The sequence below is a fragment of the Anser anser genome (genome assembly GCF_964211835.1).
Source record: "Anser anser genome assembly, chromosome: 12".
Taxonomy (NCBI): Eukaryota; Metazoa; Chordata; class Aves; order Anseriformes; family Anatidae; genus Anser; species Anser anser.
This window is the reverse complement of record NC_139733.1, coordinates 5580179-5604665: the sequence shown is the minus strand read 5'-3', so window position 1 is coordinate 5604665 and position 24487 is coordinate 5580179. Positions and strand designations below refer to the sequence as shown.

General features: G+C 37.6%; 1 protein-coding gene across 10 annotated transcripts in view; it reads right to left on the bottom strand.

Moving 5' to 3' along the window:
* RAF1 (Raf-1 proto-oncogene, serine/threonine kinase) overlaps positions 1–24487 on the bottom strand; it is a 69278-nt gene that overhangs the window by 8116 nt on the left and 36675 nt on the right. For 7 of the 10 annotated variants that reach the window (XM_083796435.1, XM_083796437.1, XM_083796438.1 and 4 more), the window contains 12 exons: positions 18949–19164; positions 17938–18050; positions 16778–16880; positions 15854–16011; positions 14845–14943; positions 13238–13391; positions 9786–9813; positions 9568–9695; positions 8885–9002; positions 3432–3516; positions 2223–2399; positions 462–508 (listed from right to left, as the gene is read on the bottom strand). In XM_083796435.1, coding sequence (XP_083652561.1) covers positions 462–508; positions 2223–2399; positions 3432–3516; positions 8885–9002; positions 9568–9695; positions 9786–9813; positions 13238–13391; positions 14845–14943; positions 15854–16011; positions 16778–16880; positions 17938–18050; positions 18949–19155 — 1417 coding nt within the window. In that variant the 5' untranslated portion in view covers positions 19156–19164. The remainder of the gene's footprint in view (positions 1–461; positions 509–2222; positions 2400–3431; positions 3517–8884; positions 9003–9567; positions 9696–9785; positions 9814–13237; positions 13392–14844; positions 14944–15853; positions 16012–16777; positions 16881–17937; positions 18051–18948; positions 19165–24487) is intronic. The other 3 variants (XM_083796442.1, XM_083796434.1, XM_083796441.1) reach the window with 1 other exon arrangement.

Genomic DNA, 24487 nt, shown 5'->3' with positions numbered 1-24487 from the left:
AATATATTGGTAAAAGGCCCCCTTTTCTTGAGTTTAAATTAAGATTTTTGGCTTCATTTCTGCCAGTCATCTGAAGATGTTTTACATTTTCTAAAGATACAGAGGATACAGCGTGGGGCCAACATATGCATTAGTATGCACACGCATCCCCCCATCAAGTAGCACTTCTCTACAGTGACCTCCAGCTAATAGAGATATATTGCATAAATACCATTTAATTATAATAAGACACTTCTGGATCATGACTGCTGCACCTCTTTTTTCATCTTTATAACAACAGTTCAGTACGCATGCACATACCTTCTATGCAAGTCCTTGCTAAACGTATCTTCTCACTCATCCAGAGGAATTATTCATTTTTAGTTATATACATTTGAAACAGCTATTTTAAGCCCCCAGAAGATCCATGTGAACAACAAATCACTCTCACGTTAAAGTGAGATTAAGTTAGGAAAGGATACTATTGGACTTCATGTCTCTGTGGATGATATTCTTCGCATGTAAGTAGCTACGAAAGAAAAAACAGAAAAGTGACATAACGGAGGCTGTTTGTATAAACTGGGCCTTTTCATTTACTGGTAGACACTGTCAGTTTACTACATACTCAACCACTTTCATAATCTCTTGCTTTAGTGAATTTACAGGATACAGAGAAATTTACAGGAAAGAGAAATGTAGCAAGTGCTAGTCAACTACAAAGCTAGAGCATTACAGAAAGTGAAAGCAACACAAATAAATCTCAAGAAGAGAAATAGTAGCATCATTGTCATGTAACGTAATAATGCCCTAGAGAACCTGATGCCATCCTCTTACTTGTGAAATTTGCATGCTATGCTAAGGCTCACTTTTCACGAACTGTTTTAGTCTGCAGTCACAATATGTTCCTGGTTTGCTGGGTGTCAGACTGGAAACCTGGGTCCTGCCTTACAACAGATGAGCACTGACAGCTTCAGCAAATGTCAGCATCTTCTATGCTATGAACACTAATATTAATTGGTCTGAAATAGAACTGAGGTGGTTACTGTTTCTACTCAGACATCTAGAGAACTTTTCCAAGATTTATCTGTGAGATCTGCCACTGTCTAATGAAAAGAGCCATCCCTTCATCTCACAGAAGTACTGTCAATATTAATTAGTGCTTACCAAAGCACTGCAATGTTATGGTAACACTGTGTGGTGGTAGAATTATTATTTAAGATATGAGAGGTCTAAGAAGTTTATTTTACCTAAAAGAACGTTCCTTTCAACTAAAAGCTATCAGTGTGATTATTTCCAGCCTCTTGCTTCTGAGGTAAGATAATACTGAGGTTGCCATTCCCACAGGCTCCACCAAGAGCCATCTCTCCACATTGTCACACTGATACATATATATCAGTATCAGTATATATCAGAGTCAATATATATATTGACTCCTTGCTAGAACCGTGGCAGTTAACAAGCTACTTAAGGTGGCCAACCCTAGCGAGTAGTTGGCCTTGTTAACAGCACGATTGTTTTTCCTTATTGCCTTTTTTCCCTCTAACAGTATATCAATCAGATCTTTGCAATCACTTGGCAAAGAACAGGGGAGCAGAGGGGGAGATGCTGTCCAAACGTTCTTTCACTAAGGTCATAGTTGATAAAGCTTCTATCTGACCTGTCTTAAATTGTACTTGCATTATTATACACTCAGAGTCCCTATATTCTCCAACAACAGGGAAAAAAAAGAAGGAACTTAATAATTCTAAATTTAGAATATGATCTCATCTATTGCTTTTCAGTAAGACCTTAAGGTACAATGTAGATAAAATACAGAAACATTGACTCTTAGTGGCTACTGGTCTAACATGAATTAAGACTAGATTCTGTCAGAAAAATCCTAGATGAAAGAAAGTGACAATGCATACAACAGTGCTGGATTAAGGCTGCACAAAACCTTTTTCATTTGAGTACTTAACTTTGCAGTCTTAACAGTCCTTTGACATGGATCAGAGTGTAACCTTTCAGAACTATGTGGCGAAGACTTAAATAGTGTTTAAGAAGTTCTGAAATATTATGTAGATTCATCACAAATCTTCATTCACACCATCTGTACACAGACACTAACTGATGACTCAGCACACCAGCTTGACATATTAAAATCTCGGAGCAATAGCTCTAAGGTTACATATTAAGGTTTGGGGAAGGAAAAGGAAACGTAATTCCAAGAGATGAGAACAGACACCATTATTGATCCTACTCACTCCATTCCCTGTGCTGTCTGCCGAGCAATATCAATGAGCTGGAACATTTGGAACTTGGTCTCTTGAACATGCAGGTGTTTATACAGACTGCTTCCTTCACACCACTGTGTAACAATGGCCAGGTTGTCTTTAGTCATGTAGCCCATAAAGAGCAAAATGTTAACATGCCGAGTCTTCCTAATAGGAAGGAGCAGAAAAAGAAATTAGTATCTTTACAAAAAGCGTTTTCAAATTCTTTTGAAAATGCAGTCCCATCTGAAGGAACATATATGTCAGCTTTCAAGTCCAAAACCAAACAGTTTAAGTAGATGCATGTGTAAAGTTTGTTTTTAAAAATAATAAAAATATGCCACAGTCACTAATTTCTGTTTGCCTTTTTTTTTTTTTTAATAAAATTAGCTGATTTTCTTTTTAGATAAAATATTTCCCTTTAATTCCACGGAAGTTATTTAAGAACAATGTTTAAGAGAAAGATGTCAAGAAAACTCAGGGTTTTTGAAATTAGTAACCAACAGTCACACTTCCAAGTGCTTTTAGAATAAGTGACTGGAATAATAAAAATCTCCCTGAAAGCTATGAAAAAGTGACAACTTAAAATAGAAGACTGAATCCCAATAGGAAACTAAAGGGTTATTATAACCTGTAAAGGAGTTAACAGATGAAAAATATAGTTCCTGTATATTCTAACAGGTTCAGTCACAGGATTCAGTTTTAAAATTAGTTACTTAATTTCAGTATTAAAATTAGTTACTTTAATTTCAATTAGACATTACAATACCAGTATTTGAAAGCAGAATACATGGAAAGTTACATGGATCAGAGAACTATAAAAAGGGAATTATGCTGCAATTTAAAAAAGGTACAGATTGAGTATTCTGTCTGGTGATGAGCATTATGGCAAAATTTGTTAATCTTCACCTGCTATTACATGCCAAATGTGACCTGAAGGACTATGGATGTTAGTATTAGTTATCTCAAAAAAACAAATTTCAGAAGTAGTGAAGAACCACTGAGTTACTACTGGTGTCTCACAGCTCTACAATAGTATTCAGAGGTATCGCCATATGCTCTCTTTTCTGTGGTTTTTCTCTGGAGATCTGCTTTTTTTGCCTATCAAACATAGAATACTGGGTAAGATGCCTTAAAGGAGGGGTAGTAGGTAAATACAGCGCCATCAAATAAAACGTAGCAAAGAAACTGTGAACTCACCTTAATACAGCCACTTCATTTCTGAAAGCCTGGAACTGTTCTGGGGTTGGATCTACAACCTTTAGTATCTTCACGGCTACATCCCCTGAAAATACATTTACAGTAAAAATTACTAAAAATGTTTTTGTTTTTCAAAAATAATAAATAACAGTACTTTAAAATAGACGTAAAATCCCTAGGTTGTGCACAGCACACCTCTAGTAATCTGTACATAGGTCAGGATTTTCCTGCAGACACTTGAACTTCTGTAGTACCGCACAATTCATTTACCTGAATTTGAGAACAATGAAAGCCATTAATTGTTCAACATGCTTCCCTTCTATTTTTTAACAGCTACAGTTGGCTAGGACTATATGTATGCTTTTTTGCAGGATTTGAAGCTATTAAAATCTCAAAGGGGTGCAGTCACAGCTGTTTCACAGGACAGTATTTTAGTGTAGCTGCATTCTCAGCACATTAGTTCAAGCACAGTCACATCAGAGTCTCTTGGCTTCCAAACAGTATGCAAAGACTCACCACTATCCTTTTTATATCCAGCTTTACCATATACGTGTGTGTGTGTATAAACTTATATTTATATTTTTTAAAATATATACAAACTCTGTTTATCTTAAAGCTGGATATTTATTTTTACTTATAAACATCTCAAGTCCCTGAATCTCAGGGTAGGGCCTGGGGGAACAAAGTCACTCCCATCGTAAAAAAAAGGTCAGGTTCAGGGCCACCTGAGACACCTGAACACACGTGTCCGTGGGACCTGACAAGATGCATCCCAGGGTCCTTCGGGAATTGGCTGATGTAGTTGCTAAGCCACCCTTCATCGTATTTGAAAAGTCATGGCAGTCAGGCAAAGTCCCCAGCGGCTAGAGGAAAAAGAGAATCACGCCCATTTTTAAAGGGCAGTAAGGAGGACCCTAGAAACTAGCAACCAGTCAGCCTCACCTCAGTGCCTGGTATGATCATGGAACCAATCCTCCTGGAAGTTACCATATGGAAGACAGGGAGGTGATTAGAGACGGCCAACATGGCTTCAGCCAAGATAAATCATGCCTCACTCAACGGCCTTCTATGATGAGGTGACTGCATCACCATACAAGGGAAGAGCAACTGGTCTCATCTACCTGGACTTCTGTAGTGCCTTTGATATGGTTCCCCACAACATTCTTGCTAGACTATTTGACGGACAAGGAATTGGCTTAATTGGCTTTCCATGGCCAAATGGAAACCTGTAACAAGTGGTGTCCCTCAAAGGTCCATATTGGGACCAACACTATTTAACATCTTCATTAATGACATAGGCAGTAGGATTGAATGCACCCTCAACAGGTTTGTGGATGACACCCGAGTGCGGTGGTACAGTTGACATGTGTGTTAGTGGGAAGAGATGTCCTCCAGAGGGACACTGACAGACTTGAGAAGTAGGTCCAAGTGAACCTCAAACTCCAATAAGGTGCTGCACCGGGGCTGGGGCAATCCCCAGTACCAGTATAGGCTGGGGGATGAACTGATTGACAGTAGCCCTGCAGAGAAAGCCTTGGGGGTACTGGTGGATGAAACATCACATATGAGCTGGCAGTGTTTGTAGCCCAGAAAGCCAACCATATTCTGGGCTGCACCAAAAGAATCATGGCCAGCAGGTCACGGGAGGTGACCCTGCCCCTCTACTCTGCTCTCCTAAGGCCCCACCTGGAGCACTGCATCCAGCTCTGGGCTCCCCGGTACAAGACAGACGTGAACCTGTGAGAGCCCATCCAGAGGAGGGGCATAAAAATGATCAGAGGGTTGGAACACCTGCCTGTGAAGAAAAGCTGAAAGAGTTGGGGGTATTTAGCCTAGGAAAGACTCTAGGGAGACCTTACTGCAGCCTTTCAACAGGAAGATGGAGGAAGACTTTTTTTTTTTTTTTTAACCACATCCTGTAGTAACAGGAGAAGGGGTGGCAGTTTTAAACTGCAAGAAGGTTCATTTACAATGAAAAAAATATCTTCCGGTATTATGTTGAAGGTGCTGAGACACTGGAACAGGTTGCCCAGATTTTTTGTGGTTGCCCCACCACTGGGAGCACTCCGAGTCCGGCTGGACAAGGCTTTCAGCAACCTGATCTAGTGACAGGTGTCCCTGCCCAGGGCAGTAGCACTGGACTAGATGGCTTTGAAAGGTCCCTTCCAACCCAAACCGTTCTATGATTTGTACATAAATTTCCCAGACTGAAATGTTGCTAAGGTTCAGGAATGGGAGGAATAAATGTTCTGTTCAGGAATAGCAGAAAAATTATGAACAATATAACTGATTTTAAGATTTCAGTAACAATTTGGGGACTAAATGAAATATCTTACTGTTCTTTAAGCTGATATATTATATTTTTTTCCTAAAAGATTCATTTGAATTGATGTCAGTGTACATGGTTGGTTTAAATTTCAGTGTCTGTTGAGGGGCAATCCAGAAAGGAATGAATACATGATGACTCAGTCCTATCTGTTTAAGGACTATTGCCACAGAATAACGTTGTAAAAAGCTTTACAGTGTACATCTAGGAAACAGTAGAACTGAACTGATCAAAAAAGGTACAATAGTATAATGAAGCTGACTGTTCTAACAAAAGTAAAGCCACTAACAGCAAGACCCACCGATTCCTCAGTGAAATCTGTAAACACCAAAATCATTAACTACGGATGGACAGAACATTTTAAAATTCAAGAGGGGGATAAACTTGCCTTGACACCGTCACAAGAAGGTAAAAGGGGCTTACGAAAACTGAAACTTATTCTTAGTCCACATACAAGCAAAGAGAAATTTGAGAGCAGCTCTCTTCTCAAATAGGCTTATCCCACCATTTGGGGGCTGCTGCCACTTCACATTCCAGCACCATCACCTACACTACAAAAAAAATCCCTAGAATGACAGATTTCTCTGCTACCACAATCAACTCATTCTTTTCTTAATACGGTCTCTCTTCCAAGATATACATGAAACACAGAATATTTTAGAGAATTTTATATTCTCTAGAACATAACGATCAGCTGAAGACATTAGGAATACTAACAGCTCAATTAAAAAAAAATTGTTGCAACTTATGAAAAGCATATGCAGACTGGTACTTGAAAGTTTCAGAGAAAAGTACCCTGATGGAAACTGCACTACCTTCCACTGTAGTTACTGTATAATTTCAATTTACAGAAAGATGTGCAAGTATTTAACACATTGCTGTACATTTATATCTTCTTCCCTTAACTTCCATAAATGCAATGTACTTCATATTTCATCCTTCAGCATCTTCCTAAAGAGAACCATCTCACATTTTCAGCATGAAATTTTTTTCTATAATTTAAGAGATCTCTCTGCTTATACACCAGAACGGTAAAACACAACTGGCAGAAAGACAACCAGTTTCACATGACTGCTAAAACCAGCCCCTGAAGTACCCAGTACCTACTGCAACTACCGTTCATATACAATGCAAGACCAACAGATGTCTGTCAATACTTGAAGTATATTGCTAGGATATGCCAAGACAAGGATGCAGCATCCACTGATTATAAACCAAGTATTTTCATGTTATTTTTCAACATATCCTCCATTATGATCCTTGATCCACTAATTAAGTGATGTTTTTAGTTTCACACCGGTTTTTATTGAATCAGGTGCCACACTTTTTTAGGCTGCATGGTATTCCCCAAGCAGTTTCCTCTACAGAAAGAAATACACAATAGCACTTGTTTGTTTAGCAGCAATCTGAAGACAATTAGCTTCCACCACCCCCCAACCACCAAAAACCTAGAACTGATTACCAGGGTCAAAGGGGAAATGAGTGTTTATGATAGGTAGTCTTCCAACCCATTTAAACTGCCTTGGTTCTCTTTCCTCCTTTTAAATTTAGGAGCATGCTACAGGACACTACAGGATCCAAATGAGGTCTGTAACAGAAGTGGTGCAAATATTAAAATTAGTACTTAACGGTCAGAACAATCTGGAAAAATATGGAAGTGCAAGATACCTGTTCAACAAGAGACGCACTCCTCATAGCAAGACTGTCCTTGACACTATCATATCAATGAAATTGATAAATATAATTATTATTTTGGAAGACTAAGTCAGAGAATCTTAGTGGAAACCTAATACAGTTTACATACAGTTGTACACATCCTCTTAACAGCCCTTAGGTGCTCTCCAAACGTACAGTGCAAACAGACCTTCATGGTTGAGCACGTTAGGAAAGCTGACACCTCTACCTTAACCGAGGATTTCTATCTAAGTTTGCAGCAATCTGCAACACTTAATTTCCTTTAGCTTCAGCTTCACCAAGACAGTTTTATTGCTGCATTTGTACTATTATAATAGGTTACTAAAAAAATCTGCACTTCATTAAATTGTGCACTGTGAACTCCCCATTTCTACAATTCTAAATGAAAAAGACTTGCAAGAAATACACTTTTAAATCTTTCAAGACCACACTGCAACTGATGGTTACAAAAACAACAAACAAAAACAAAAAAGGAAAAAAAATGCTGTCCTAGAATTTCACTTTAACAGAAAGTCAGCAACATTTAAAAAAAAAAAAACAGGAAAGAATTGTTTCAGTTACTTTGCTTTGCTGACATTAATTCATAAAATCAGACTGACATTTTTTGGTAATTTAACATCGTCTTTCCCCAGAAAACAGGAGAACTATATACAGTTACCTCAAACAAGATACCGAATCTTACTTATACTGAATTAGGTGATAGCTATACAGCCATTTTGTGCACACAACTTAAAGTCATTTGTAAATTGTAGCTCCACGCAGCTCCTGTTTAACACATGAAGTTCTTGATACACGAAGAATAGTTGCAAATGTTTTGGTAAAAAAAGTATTCACAAGAAATTCACATTTATAACTTTGTTTAGTGACATCTTACTTAACTTTTTTTCCCCCCCTCTTGATTTCTGTGTTTCAAGCGCTTTGTGTTGTGTTTCTTTTTATATCAGATGCCATGAATTTGGAACCTAGTTCCGTAGTTCTGCAGTGTGCTTCTTTTTGAAGTATTCCAGCAACCTTTTATTATGAACTCTCACATTAACCATCTTTTTCCTTAGAAATAATCCACAGTGAAAGCAATTTATAGTTATTTCCTTCCCCTGCCACCTTGAATATAATTATGCAAATTAAACCACAGAGGTATTCAAATGAAAAAAGGTAAATTTAATTCAACATCCTGCTGTGAAATTTTAGAACATGGTATTAAATAAAATAATGTTGGATCCAATATAACAGACATGGAAATACCAGTTTTTAGATTCAGGTTTTGATGTCTGATCTGTGTCTTAGTTTTTCCAGTGTTAAAATTAGGAAATTAGTATTTCTCACCTAGGACCTTTGGTGGTAGATATGCACACAGCACCATTAAAACAGTTTCACTGTTTTCTGGATTACTGTCCTTCTACAGTATCAACATTTTGAGAAGACAAGAACTTACCATGCCATTTGCCTTTGTAAACAGTTCCAAAAGAACCTGACCCTATTCTTGTAGAAAGCATGACTTCACTTGCTTCTATTTCCCAGTAATAACTGGAATCTCTTTGTCCACGAGGCCTCTGGAACAAAAATAGGCATAGCTTTAGTTAATTATTTAATCAAGTAGATTATATACACTAATATATGCACCAAGAATTAAATAATTTCATTCACACAAAATTAGGATGCACTAAAGCCTTGAGGATTTTGTTCCTGTAGTTTGCACTTCTGTTTTTCTCAGTTTTGATAGGCAGAGGGGGTAGCTAACAACACTAAATTAAATAAAAATTTAAATAGATAACAAAAGAAAACATTAAGTACACGTTCTTTATTTATTCATTTAATTATTTTCCAGAATACCATTTAATTATTTCCCAAACTAATTTTTTTTTCATAGAAGAAATACAAAATGTATTATTCCTGGAAGGCTTTAACTGCTTACGAAACTATCTTTAATTTCTGCACTAAAAACTTAAACCCTGATCCGAGACCTCAAGAGGAACAAATAATTGTGGGTTTAAATAATTAAGTATTTGAAGACATCTGAAATATTTAAGAAACTTACTTAAAAAAAAAATCACAACACTCAAATTGAAGAACTCTTTTACATATTTAAAATGTTAAAAATGGTAAAAAATTACTTACAATTTTGTTTTTTTCTTGTGTATTAGATCCAGGGGCTCTCTCTCTTTGGGCTGGGACTGGGGTTTTGGGCTGAGACCAGCCAGTTGGGCTCATATTGTTAGGACTTCCAGACAGAGCAGAGGGTGAAGCTTAAATATAAAAATAGAATAAAATAGTTATGAACCATAAAATAAACACAAAATAATACTACACTTTTATTATTATTATTGAAACCATACCTGATTCACTATGGCTTCGAATTGCATCCTAAAACAGAGAAGACAGATCAAAAGAGTTAGTAAGTACACAATAGCATACAAAGAAACAAGCACGAGTAGTTGTGTTGAAATACTTCTTAATAGTTTTGATCAAGTATCATACAATATTAACCAAGACCCTTTAAAAGATGACAGCTTAGTTATTTTCTAGTTATAAGAACCCTATTTGCTACGAAACATGCACGTTGTCAATTTTTACAACACATTAAAAATATTCACAGCATATTAAAAGGTATTACTACCAAAAAAAAAGGGGGGGGGGGGGGAGACATCGAACAAGAATAAACACCAGAAATACTTTCTGCATTCCCACCACTCTGTTGCTACACATGCTTGCATTTCAGATCTGAACATAGCTCCTGTCATGGTTCTGTATCTCCAGGGGACAATTTTTCAAAAAGGTTTTGGATTATAAGTAGGAAACCTCAAAAAGCCTCTAAAACATTCCAGGTCAATATACATTTTGAAATAGTATGGTAGAGATATTTCAACACATAATAAGCTACATCTTGTGCTCTGATACAAAAACAGCTCCTTTTCAAAACATTTTTTCACAGATTAAAGTTTGATGATATTTGAAAAGCATGTTCTTACACAGTTCACTAGTTGGTACAGTATGACAACTCTCACCTCATGCCACAGGCACTTTACAACACAACTCTACAGCCATGCACAAGATAAACTAAGCTCTGACAAACATGACTCCACAACTTTTCTCACCTGCTACGTATTATCCCAAAGAACATACAGGAAAGGTAAAATATCCAGGTACTGTATAAGTACAAAGCAAGAACATGCACTACAGAAATGTTAAACACTGTAAAAGTTAATAGAAGTCAATTCAAACTTTCTAACTAATTAGTAGAATAACAAATGTAAGACTTCACAGGAGGACAGAACAAGCTGATATTCCACCACAGAGTTTTCAAATTAGCCCTAGTAAAGATTCATTCATGAAATGCATCATTCTAGCTAGTTAGCTGTATTCTCCCAGGCTTGAATTCTAAACAGCGTATTCTTGCAGAACTCCTCTACTCCATGCCTGAGTGAATTAAAATCTATATAACCTACCAGAGAATAATTTTTGCAAATTATTACCTTTGTCCATTTTGAGGACCATAAAGTTATTTTCAGGAACCTGCATTAATTACAAGGGGTGTTTTTCTACATCAGCCTGAGAACATAACTTCTTTCAAGCTGGCAAAGAATCACTAAATAATTTTCAATTGCTCTTGTAGTCACGTATAAGTAGTTCTTATCCGAGAAGTATTTTTGTTGAACTTCAGTCCTGATTTGAATAATATGTTTTTTGTTTATGAATTCTACAGCAAACAAACCAAAAGTGTTCTCCAGAGTTTTTCTTACAGCACAAAAAACACCATGCACCAGTGCTGTAGCCTGTCACCTTTGCTTTGATGTGAAGTACATCATGTTCCTAATCTAGGCTTTTGTACAGCTAAGTTCAACAAAATAGTTTCCAGAGAAAAACAGCCACACAACAGATGTATTTGAGAAGGTTTTAGACTTAAAAATCTGCGTGACCAAATGTAACTCTAATCCAAGCCTATTCAAGTTTATAATAAGTATCACAGTAGCATGGCTTCATCCATCTAACTAAAAATGAAGCTCTTCTATCAATTTGCCTTTTTCAATTGTTGTCCTCTGTATTTAAGTATGAACATGCTACAAAGACTTTCATTAAATCAACTCCAGATTAAACACTTCGTGTGGACACTGCCATGGCTTAGAAGTTATAGCAATCCTGTTAATCACAAGAAAACAAAAGGCACCAAGAAAATACCTACTCTTCCCCTCAAACAAAATCGTCTGCACCAGGAACTGGGAGAAGCATTCAGGCTGTTATTCTAGGCCAACACAGTAAGAGATAAAAGAACAGAACAGAGGAAGTATAAAAAAATAATTAATGAAATGTTAGGATAAATGAAAGAAAATGTAACCTAAGTTGTTTGATATATGATAATTAAGTGCAATGAAACTTTTAAGTAATTATTCCTCTTCAAACCAAAAAAAAAAAAAATCATATTATTCAACCTCTGGTAAAATCCTTCATTAGGGTGGCCTTTCCTATAGCATACCTAAAGGTATTTGCTATCTTTTTTTTTTCTTTCTTTTTTTTATTCAGTCCTCTACCCTATTTAGAAGAGGCAGAATAGAAATCATTTCCTTCTTTACTGCTATGCATAAAGGACAAAAAAAGCAATGTCTCCTCAAAGGCTCATTGCACTACCATGTTTAATAATTTATATTCTCTTTCTGGACTGCTTCATTTTTTTTTTGTGTGCCATAAAAGACAGTAGGTCAGGCTTATAAAGCAGTTTAAAAAAAAAAAAAACAAAAACCATAAAAATTGAGCAAGCTGCAAGCCTGTAGGAAATGCTATCTTCCCCATGAAACCCAGCTGGCACAAAACTTCTAACCAGAAAATCTTCATGGGGCTGCAGTGCACTTTGCTTCACTTCCACCAAAGATCCAGAGGACTTCTCTGGCACATTGAAGAAAGCCTTCATATTTCAAAGAAGCCTGCAAGCTACCAGCTGAAGAAATATGCAAGTAAACTCAGCAGTCAAAGGATTTGGTTTGGCCTAAGGAGTTTTTAAACTACTCCAGAGGGGAAAAAAAATAATACAGCGTGTTTTCTGAAGTTCTGCAGTTCATCACTTTCCTTCTGCAAGCCTTTCCTGCAAACCACTCCCTTACACAAACAAATAATAATTAAAAATAATAATAATTAAAAAAAAAAACTCTTTAGGCCTCACTTCAAAGAATTCTCTCTCAATGCTGCCAGTCTAAGGCTCTAAGGTAGGAGAAGGAAAAAAAAGGATTCCTGTAATGAAGTAACAGCAGAAGTATTCTCAAGATACAGGTGGTTTTAACACATGAGCCCGGAATCCCCATCAGTTACACATGGGTGTAACACACAACATACTGTCAGTAAGCTTTGACTAGAGGATTCAAACTCTGAGAACTATAATATCTAGACTTACACCTCCAGTCTGACTTAAAACAAACATTAGCCCCCCCAAAAATCCAGATTTATAAGTCTCTAAGAACATTTTAAAATATGCCCATTAATGCATACTTCTTCAGAAAAACAGAGCCTGTTTTCTTTTCAGATCTGTGAAACTTGATTGTTAAGCTCCCCCATGTCTTTACAGACACCAAAATCTACCTAGAATTTTAGTAAAGACTGCAAGAATAAGCTGTCAACTTTCTAGGCAATTATCACCTTTGTCCTTCATCACAGCCTACAAGGGAAACTGTACACAAATGACAGAAGCAAAAAAAAAAAAAAAGTGTTTTTGGACTGGACAGGACAACCTGGACTATTAGATAGTCAGTCACAATTTACATTGTAGTTTAACTGTGTGATATTCCATCCCTCTCAATATTACCTCAATTATCCGGCTGTCTACAGGCATTGTAGTGCTAACCATATGGACATTTGGGGTGGATGTAGATCGCTGTCTTTGGGAGAGGGAGCCCTCGTTGGAAGGATTTGATGGGTTGAATGTAAAGGCATGAGGTGTAGAATACCTGTGCTGGGAACTGGGAAGAAAAGAGAGAGAAAGTGGTTATGGTTATTTTTCGCCCCGTCTAGCAATTATAAAATACTATTCAGTGTAGCCTGTCCAAAAGCAACAACATACGCAGGATTTCAAACACAGGAAAAGTTGGGACTAACGTGCTAACTAAAGTATTTGGTCAGCTGAATTATTTTCCCTTCAGCTGAGAAAATACATTTAAAAAACTTGCCACACTGATCCTCTTGCCACACTGTACCTCTAAGTACTTCTGCCAGTATAAAATTTGCCACGGTTCATCTCAATCCCCATCAACTCACATTTAAAATACTGATAAATTACTGACTCTGTTGGATTAATTCAGACCTGTTAAATTTAAACAAACCACTCATTTCAAGCTTATTAAATGAACAGCTTAAAAGGTACTTTTTACTGCTAAGCCCTATGTTTTTAAGTTTGCAAGACTGTTCAACTGTTCACACAGAACAGCCAGCAAGGAAGTCATGAAACCCAATACCAGTTAAAAAGAGGCCAACAGTAAAATCCAGTTCAACAAAGAGTTATAAATCACAGCTAATGTCAATCAAACCCTATTTATTACAAATCACACAGGTAGCTTAACCAAAACCAACCTTCACCAAAAAAAAAAGTATAGTTAATAAGTCATTGTTCAGTAACACTGGAAGTAGAGTAAGACAGCAAAGAGAACATAAAATCAATTACTGATGTAGTTCCAGCTAAAATAAATAAATAAACAAACAGAACCATTTGCAAGTCAGCTACGTGCTCTGTGTCTCATTCCTGAATAGGTCAAGATTTTTTCAAAGGGATGTAGAAAAAACAAAAGATGGCCTGCCTTCTTCAGGCTCTAGAATTTAGAGGAAAAGAATACAGGCACAAATTAGGATCAGAAGACAGGCCCCTTTGGAAGAAAACAAATTTTATTCCAGCATTTAGAACTACAGGAACATTCTTGCTAGGTCTCAGAACTTTCTTTAAAAGAACAGTATTTTCTGCTTCCACTGTTCTCTCTTTAATCGCTTATTAATGGTCATAACGTCAGAACTTTATTTTATTTTACACATTTGAGTCACGTATAGTAAGTGAGTTAACCCTTACGTGTATACTACCTGATCAGATGAAATAGATTTAATTCACACAAAACCAAAGGGATCCTCAAATTTTCTTAGGCAGGAAAACAAATGTCTCCACAAGCTTTTAATATCCTCACTTAAAATCTTAGGACTAAAAATTAAAAATATAGATTCCCAATCAATGCTTTGCTTGAATCTAAGAACAAGGAAGGACATTATGTATCATCTATGACAAAGTGGTGTTGCCTTGCACGTTTATCCCAACCGTCTATGTGAGTGTTCTATTTTCAAGTAGTTGGGGGTGTTTCTTTTTTGTTGTTGTTTTATTTTGTTTTTAAACAACTGTATTTCCCAAAACAGAAATGACAGGAAATACTAGCTTACCTAACAGGTATCCGGGAGACAGACTCCCGCATCCGTCTCATTGTCAAGGGAGGTAGTGCAGGGACACCACTGTCACTGATATTTGAATTTGGGAACAATCTGAAATATCAACAAAAACAATTACAAATTCAACTGCTACACTACCTCCTGTACAATGCTCTTTAAAACTGAGAATTTAAAGGGCTGTTTCTTTTCAGCATAATTAACTTCATGAACACGCCCCTGTCTTTACATCAAGTTTTCCTTCTGTATGATATGACTAAAAACTATGTCATCAGACTCCCATCAGACTTTCATGTGTTCTTACTAAACTTCAGATACAAATCTGTAAGACTTCATACTTTCCTGACAGGGTATTTGAAGCCAAATTTTTTATTAAACCCAGGCAGTCACAATCATCCTAAATTCTGATTACTAATCAGTATAAGAAAATGCATACCTGTTTGACCAGTTGTTTTAAAAAATGCAATCACTAATCAAGACACAAAGCCATTTATAGATTTTAACACTTTTGGATAAAAGAACTTCTAACATAATGATCTTCAATTTTTTCTAACTGGTATTACGAAAGTATTATCCTTCATCACTTTTCTCGCTGTTCCATTCATTTTCAATAGGGTGCGAAAGGCACTGGCAGTCCTGAAACACTCACGTTTCCAACAGCTAAAAACCAACTGAATCACGATTTCTTTTCTTCCAACACAAGTATTATGCAAGAGGAATTAGGATGCCTTCCCATGCTGAATCAAAAGGGCATTATAGTACCTGCCTGTTCATTCAGGAACTTTGTTTGCTTGTCCCAGAATATCTAAATTTACAGCACTAACAAAATGCATATAAATGGCCTTCTTCACCTGGGAACAGACAGTCATTGCTGGCTGTTTTATGAAATCAATGCACACGGTCTGGAACTCGATGAAAGTGATTACACTTCCCAAAGATCCCAAAGAAAAAAGCACTTGTCTGTCACAGAGAGTTACTGTTGCTGTTAAAAAGGAACAGTCCTTACAAGAGTTGCCTGATATTGCTCCAGTCGACACACATGGTTGGAACTTTAGTGCTGCAGTGCTCATGGAATTTATAACCGCATGTCTGACACCGAAACCCATTTAGGAGGAACTTCTGGCAGATGTCACAGAAAGCAAGCTTTAGAAATGTCTTCCGAGCCTAGAAAACACAATGAACGATTAATGCAAGATACTAGCTTCTCTTAATTAACGCAGATGAATATCTTTCGAGCTTGACATAAATAAAAACAAGGATAAAACGTTATCAGTGCCCCCAAAATATTACTGAACTTTGAATCACACTTGAGCATTCTTGCATGTATTTCCAGTTTGGTTGGAAACCTGGAAAGCTTACAAACATTTAAGGCATTATTTAATCAATAATTAAAAAAAAAAATGACGAAGTGTGCAAACATTCAAAATCACCATTTTGTACTTAGTAAGGTGACAGAGTTGGATGGGGTGGGAATTGTTTTTTGTTGTTGTTTTTGTTGTTTTGTCTACAAAGTATCATCAAACCTGAAAGAGGATCAGATCATTTATTAGCTCTATTCATTTGCTCTGTATTGAACAAATCTTACATCTCCCAAAAGAGAGACTGTCAAATTACTAGGCAGCATTAGCTCACAGAGCAACTCCATGACCTTGCAGAATTAACAGCACCCCTGTAAATTCAGTGCAATTGCCAACAGATCCATAAGACTGATACCTATGAATCACTAAATGTAAGATTCTGACACTCCATCATCAATTGATATTTAGCAAATTCAGTTCATGGGGAGTGGGGGGAGGATTCAAATCATCACTTCTGAAATTTCCCCCTGCTTAGAGAGCTAAAAGGCACCTAATGCCTAAAACATTCTTTGACTAAATGTGTAGTTAAACTGGTACAATTTATATCAAAATACATAAAAGGAAATACTTACAAAGTTGTGTGTAGTGAGTGGAACGTGATCAAGAAAGTCCACTTGTAATTCCTCACCAATCAAGGAGGCAGCATCAGTATTCCAATCCAAACGCACTTTTTTACTGAAAGAAAAAGTGGAGAGGACAGATTTATTTAAGAGATAAGAAGTTATGTCTCATCAATGATCTATGTTTTGCAAGCTTTCTTGAGTAAACTGAAAGCAAATACAAAAAAGCGCAGCTAATTTCTTATAGTAAGCTGTATTTCACTTCTTTAACATAAAAACATTAGAAGCAACTTCGAAGCCATAGCGATTCAACTCTTTATGTCTAACATGTAAGTCATTTAGATATAAAAATTATTTGAACTAAGACACCTAAAAGCTATAATGGAGTCACAGAAATACCCTTATAAACAAAACAAAAGAAATTATGAATTATGACTTAGTGACATGAAAGCAGTATTATGTGCTTCAGCACTGAAGTTACTTGTGACCTCAAAATGGACTCAGTTACATAGAGACATAAACCCACAAATGACTGCCTCATGACTGAGGCTTAAAAGAGCATTAAGCCCACGCCTTTCGAGGTGTGAAGTTAAATGTATTAACTCCATGAGATACCTTCACTCCCTCAGCTTGTAAAAGAATCATTTGGTATTTAATAGCAGCATCCCCGGTCCTACAAAAAATAAGGAATACCTGAAGTGAGATTTAAATCCAAATACTGAAAATTTGTAGAGGAATGCAGAGCCTTAAAATTGAGCACACAGAGGAGATCTTCATTTAAGTTGGCCAAGAATTTCTAGCACTGAAGTTTACAAACTACAAATGCACACGAGAACTGCACCTCAGATATGAAGTCATATCACATCACTTCAACTAGAGCATGGCAAAAATCTTTGTAAAATGATACCAGCAACTTGAGCGTACCCCTCAATTTTGAACACATTTAATACTTAGCTATAAAACAAAGCCAAACTTTTTAATACCCAGAAAGCTTAAGGTTTTGCCCTAGAGACAAAAGAGTAAGGTAAAGAAATCAACATGGAAGCGTTCACAATCAAACTGCACTTTTAAAATAAATTAGTAAAACAGTAAGCATTATTGCTGCTATTCTAGAAATAAGATTTAAAAATAATCTAGCTGACAGGTTCACTTATAACATTATGGACTCTTACCCTTTTGGTTCAGAAACGAGTCGAAAAACTGCACAGCATTCTGGCTGCAGACCTCTTACTTTAAGTGCCTTCATAAGACAATCATGTAAGGTCATCCCATTTCGCACATTTACCTGTGACCAAAGGAAAAAACTGTAGTGAATGATGGCACAATTAGTTTAATTTTTTTTGGAAAATAAAAGTTTGGTTTTTTTTTTTTTTTCCCTTCTCTCCTTTTCCCTAGAAGTTCCAGTAAAAATGCACAACTGTTCACTTTTAAAGTTAATAAATAAATAAACAACAAATATACTTGATTTATTTAACAACTGACTGCTGCGCCCTCCAATTTAATTCCCTGCATGTTAAGCCAGCCTGCGGGGCTGGCATGTTTTCTGCTCCTGCATACTTAAGCAAAGGAAGTTTTGAAGCCATTTTATAACTTCTGACTTTCTTACTAAGTTTCTGTGAAACAATTTTATACAGCACTTATACATGTAGGTAGCCTATAAAAGCAATAGAAATGCAGACAAATGGCATTACCTTAAATATAGAAAAAGACTTAATTCAAACTTCAGGAAACTTTGCTTAAGATTATATTTATTACTGGTACACTCAGCTCTAGAAAATCTCATAGCAGTGTTCCCCCAAAAAGTTCTACTTCAGCTTTATCTACCATACTTCACTGTGGACATTTACCAGAAGAAAATGGTGACGGAAATGACTACAATTTACTTCACACAGGCTTCATTGTTACATCAGCCAACTGTTTTCTTTTACTGTTAATATTTAAGCAACATGTCTTGCTCACATACATTCGAAAAATACAGCACTGAGATAGAGAAACACTGGTGCTCAAAATACAGCCATACTGTTTTCAAAATGTGTCCTCGAGAATTAGAAAACTGATGACAATGTATTTAAACACAGAAAGACCTTTTTGTGAAGCTTGGTATTTCTACTGCCAAATACATGTCATAGTATTAGCAATGGGAATAGTACTACATTTCTTACATAAAAGTAACACAGACTTACCACTGTGCGTTGCTTGTTGGGCAAGAAAACCCGAATGGTATTACTAGTTTTAGAAGTATCTGATATTTTGCCATCATCAGATGCTCGGCGTTGATAACCAAACTGCTGGACGATAGTCGGCGAAATACAGTTTGGGCCATCAAAGACAGAATCCTTGAGTCCAAAACCGTTACTGATAGTCTTCCAAGCTCCCTGAATGTGCTCCATTGATGCAGTCTAAAAAACAACAAAATTAAGAGAGTGAGGGAAAATTAAAATATACACGATACAGTTCACCCACATCTGCAAAGTTAGCCCAAGTCTTGAAAGCATTTGCTTTTCTGTACATGCACAGGTCATCAGGCATATATGTGTAATTCCATTCTCACTGCATCTCTGGTGTCAAAGCAGCAGTTTATCATCATCTTAATTTAGACACTTGATGCCTGAAGGTAGTTAAATGCTAGCTGCAGGCCAAAAGAATAGTCCTGTGTGCAAGATACGGTATGCAAGCATTAGCACATTATATATATTTTAAGAAAGAAAAAGAGGCCCAACAGAAATCATAATAAACATTAAAAAAAATGAAGAAAATCTGTTTTTATCAGTGACTTTGGGGGGCTGGCTTGGGTCCTCCTTTCTGTTTTTGTGGTTTGTTTGTTTGTTTTGAGAAGAGTAGCAACACACGCTACACTCAGTGACATTTCAGCGTAAGCATCTCCAAGCGCAGAGACATGAACGCTCCCCTGCACACTGCTAAATGTGTACCCAGTACTACTTCTGCAAACTCAGGGATAATGATAAAGGTATTTTTTTTCCCAGCTCTTACAATTCCAGTATGGTTTGAACTCCAAATCATATTCCAAATGCATCTTATTCAAAACTAAGCAAAGTAAGAAACAGTTCTGAAATTTGAAACGTTATCCTTGCCAAATTTCAAAGTAGTCAGACTCATTACCAAGCTTTCAATAATAGTAATAATAATAGCAATAATGGAATAATGAAAATAAGCTTGGTAGCTTATTAACCCCCCAAAAAATGCATCCCTCTGTAAACATCTGAGAAATTGATATTCAGAACTACCCAGTGTACTTTTGCCACGTAAGTAGATTAAAGCCAGCTTTAATCTTAGGCCTTGTGCACAATCACTATATTCCTGATGACCTCTATGAACCGGAAAGAAAGTCATATTAAAGCTGCTAAATCAAAAAACAAGTCAGCCAGGAAATACCAAAATAAAGGTCTTCCAAGCAATCTTAAGTCCATCCCCTTATGGCACAGTAAAGCCTACTCTGAAAGACCTCTGTTGTTCCCTAAAGCCACCAACAACTCAGTGCAGAACACCAAACACGCCTTTACTGAACACCTATCAGCAGCTATTCAAGTCTCATTTTGTGCTTATTTGAATCCTCCAATTCATTTCAGGCCTTTTTCTGCAGCACCCATGCTAGAGACCATGTGCTCCCCCCACCCCAAACAGACACACAGGTTGGTCAGAGAAAAAAGGCTGTTTGCTACAGCTGAAGAGCTAAAGTAATGGAATTCATGGAAAACATCTCCACTGGTGTTAAGCGTCCATTTTGAGATGCCCAGAAGTATAAACTTTGAATTTCAGTGTGTTTCCACTCAAAGCACAACTACAAAAAGCCTGGTAAGCACTCGACATTGCTACAGACCTACACCCAGACATGACTAGTACCTAGAAAGGAAACATAACCAACACCCTTGAAGAAAAGGGTCTGGTTCATGTGAAACACCTACCACTGCATGCAGACTGCAGCAGAAGCGAGAAGGAAAAAAAATCCATTCTCTCTCTTTAGTAAACCACTACCTACCTCATTCTCTACATATCTTTTAATTTATGTAACAAATCCACTGCATGTAATACTGCTAAAAATATTCATGGGCGGAATTATATCAGGTTTCTGTTTCAAATTTCAGTGAAACAACATCATACAGAAAGGAACGGCATAATTCTGGTGCCATTCTCTGGCCTAGAAGTAATCTTCTTTCCCAAAAGACTGTGTATATAAGATTTTCCCATAATCTCTAAAAAGCACACTTCTGTAGTGTGTTCTTACCACGTACATATTTTTGTCACGTCCTATTGATATTTTCTAGAAACAGTCCACAGCCACAAAACATTAGCAAGCAAGATGACTGATTTCATAAACTAGGCAATAGCGTTAACTATATGGGAAGTCTAAAAAGATGCCGGTGAGAGCAAGAGCAGTACTGATTCTACACGATTGCTACTGTAACAGTACTGGTACTGTAACTGGTACTATTTCCTGAACTTGTAAGACAAATTGAATTAATCTAAGTTTGTAAGAAACATACTCAGTGAAAAAGTTACCTGTTTTCTTCCCTACAAATCTCTACACTAGCTCACCCACGGGGTCAGGTGAGCACTTGTTCTGCTGAAAGAATGCAGCTGAAGAGGGGCAAAACTGCACGAGAGCAAACTTCAGTCAGTCAACCCACTCACAAACTGCATCTGAAGTTACTTGTGAACCACTCTTAACTCAAAGCAGATCGCCCTGTCTGGTTCTGTGCTCAGTCTCTTCTTGGTACACCAGGTCAGAAGCTTGGAGATGTGAAAGATGTCAGGCTATAAACTATAGAGAAGTTTTCCTTGTGTGTACTTTTCAAGGAAACAGACACAGGGTGCATAAATGAAAGGCCTTTTGTGCTCCCTCTTATTTCTAAGGCATCTGGTATATTCGCTTGTCCCCTCTCCCACGAAATTTGTTGTGCACCAAAACCACCTCACCTTTCTCCACACCCATTAAAAACCACACACCTCCACTCTCCGTTCCACACTATGGCCTCTTATGCTCCATGCTAGTGGGGGTCTTACCGGTTAGTTGGTGAACATTTCTTTCACTGAGGACGTACTCAATGACCGCATACACAAGAACATACACATCCTCCTGCCAGCCATCATCACTCCTGCACCAATGCCATCAGCTCTGCAGGCCCACTTCTTCAAAGGTTCATAACGTACTTTAAAATGCCAGTAATATCTAAAGCTCTATACCCAATCAAGACCTAATAGGATTTAGATATTTTAAATTATTTCTTTTTTAAACCCATCACACAGTAATGACAGCAGTTGATGGGAACAAGGAATGGGAAGAAAGAAGTTCTGAAAAAAGGAAGGAGAAGTGGAGATAAAAGTGAGGAAAATAACAGAGTTCAGCATGCAGAACCAACTACAAGTACAATAATCTAAGCATTCGTATGTATTTTCCTACACTTAGGAAACAGAAAGGAGAAAAAAAGGTATGTACAATACCAACAACCACGCTGTGCATACAGATAGCTACAAGAGTAACTAATTAGATAGCAGCAATAAAAAGAATGGGGATAAATTGTTATATAAGAATATTACGATGAAACTCAGTCAGTCTGTTCTCTGTCCTCCTCTCCACTTACCCACACTATGGGGAATCCTTCTTTATTTCAAATTTCTGGGTACTGTATGAGACAAACCAAGAAGAGAAGAGCTCGGCTGGATTTCTCCACTGGCACGCTGAGGTGCAGAACAGCTGGGCAACACCAACACCTCCCTGGTGCTACTGCTCAAATCAGTTGACAACAACGTAACATTAATACATGTTGTCATGCTGCCAACGTTTCCTGAAGAATTCAAGTGAAAACAGGAAATGACAAAAAAATTCAAACTTGCATCTTGACAGAAGCCGGGTTTCATACCACAAAAAGGTCCTTCCCTACTCCAGCAGCGCTCTGCCCCAGTACCAAAGGCTGCTGAGGCCACAGAAGGGCCTACCCACAGAAGTGAATTTTGAGCCTGCTGGACACACAATTACAAAACCAAGATCAACAACTGCTACCAGCCTGCTGTACAATACAGATGTCAGCAGTATCCTTCATCGCGCAGCCACGTCCTTCTCTATCCTAGGACCTTTGCCTCGTGTAAGTGTTCTGCTTAAGGAAATGCAGTATGTTCAGAGGCTCTCTGAACAGCCAGCACTCTGAGGAGGCAGCTGCAGTTATTCACCAGCGACTCATATACGCTAGAGGAGGCAGCAGTCATGTATTTCCTGTTCTTATAACTACTACTGCGAAGTAAACTCTGGCAGAAAACAGGAATAAACTGCTGCAAGTCATAGTAATGTTAATCTGCTGTAGAGAGATTTACTTGAGCTAACCCACCTTAGTCCTCGATGACTAAGCCTACTGGGTAACTTAGCGTCAAACCTGGAAGGGATTCCAGGAGCTTAGGCAGCAAATAGGGAAGAAAAAAATGGAAAATGATTGTGAAAGAGCCTTACACTAACAGCATTACAAGCAAATAAAAATAGAAGACTCTATTCCTGCCTTTCTGAGCAAGCGAGCAAGTCCCTGAGGTCTGTGCCTCTGCATCTTGGTGGCAGCCTTGCAACACAAGGCAGAGGGAAGAGCGGGATGACCGTCAGGGCTCAAATTGCTGCAGGAGCGCTCTCGTGTTCAGTCCTAGCGTCATGTTCTTGAGAGCCTATACAGCACGTGTAGATTGCTGCAGAGGACAAGCTTACAGTGTTTGAAGAGAGACAGAGAACTTGTTAACTATGGCAACTCTGTTCTCGACGTCCTATGCCTTGGCTCACTGGAGGGATTTGTCAGGCCACCAAGAGCCTAGCCAAGAACACCTGGACTCTGACAGGGCACGGGCAGCCGCCAGACACCTTCCCTCCTCACCAGCCACTGGTCTCGGTCTGTTATCAGGGCAGAACAGGGCCAAAACAACTGCTCCTTAAGAAATAAGTGAAGAATTACTTACTTTTCCACTGCCCTTTAGTGCAAAGGAAACTAGCTTAGAAAATTATATGAATAAATACCAATTTTGAATACAAATAGCTCATTTCACACACCGATGTGAGGTAAGAGAATAGCAACTACTTGAACTGATGAAAAAAGATATAATCACACAACATACACACATCATCTGAACACACATACACACTGAACACCAAAGGAAGCGCAACAGCAGAAGCCAACAGGACACGGGTTAATTCCACTTCTGGCCACCCTAACACGTAAGACGTGCACTGAAGCGTAGCCTGCCTTTCAGTGTCCAGTACCTTGTGCCCTAGCATTGATTCCTTTATCCATTTGGGGTCTTTGCTCCAAACAGCATCCTATGAAAGCCACTTTCACTGAAACTAAATTTTTTACTCGAAATCTCCCAAGATCCACACCACTTCTCTCCAGTGAAAAGCTATCTGATATGTTCTGAAGAGAAATTTAATTTAAAACAAAGGAAGAAAGATTTTACAACGATGCCTTCATAAATACATCATCCTTAGTTTATGCCTATTCCAGAAAAACTAGTTTTTCTTCCTTTAAATGAGTTACAAGCCTGTTTTTGAAACATAATCATTACCAGATAGTAGATCTTTATGCTATGTTCAAATAGCCCATTGCCAGCTGAATGCTTTCACACATCTTTTTAAGATTTTTCTTCCTGCTACTCTTCACTTTCATGGAAATTACTACAGCCTGTCTACAACCGAGAAACTGCAACAACAGCATTCAAATATTATTGTAAGTATTA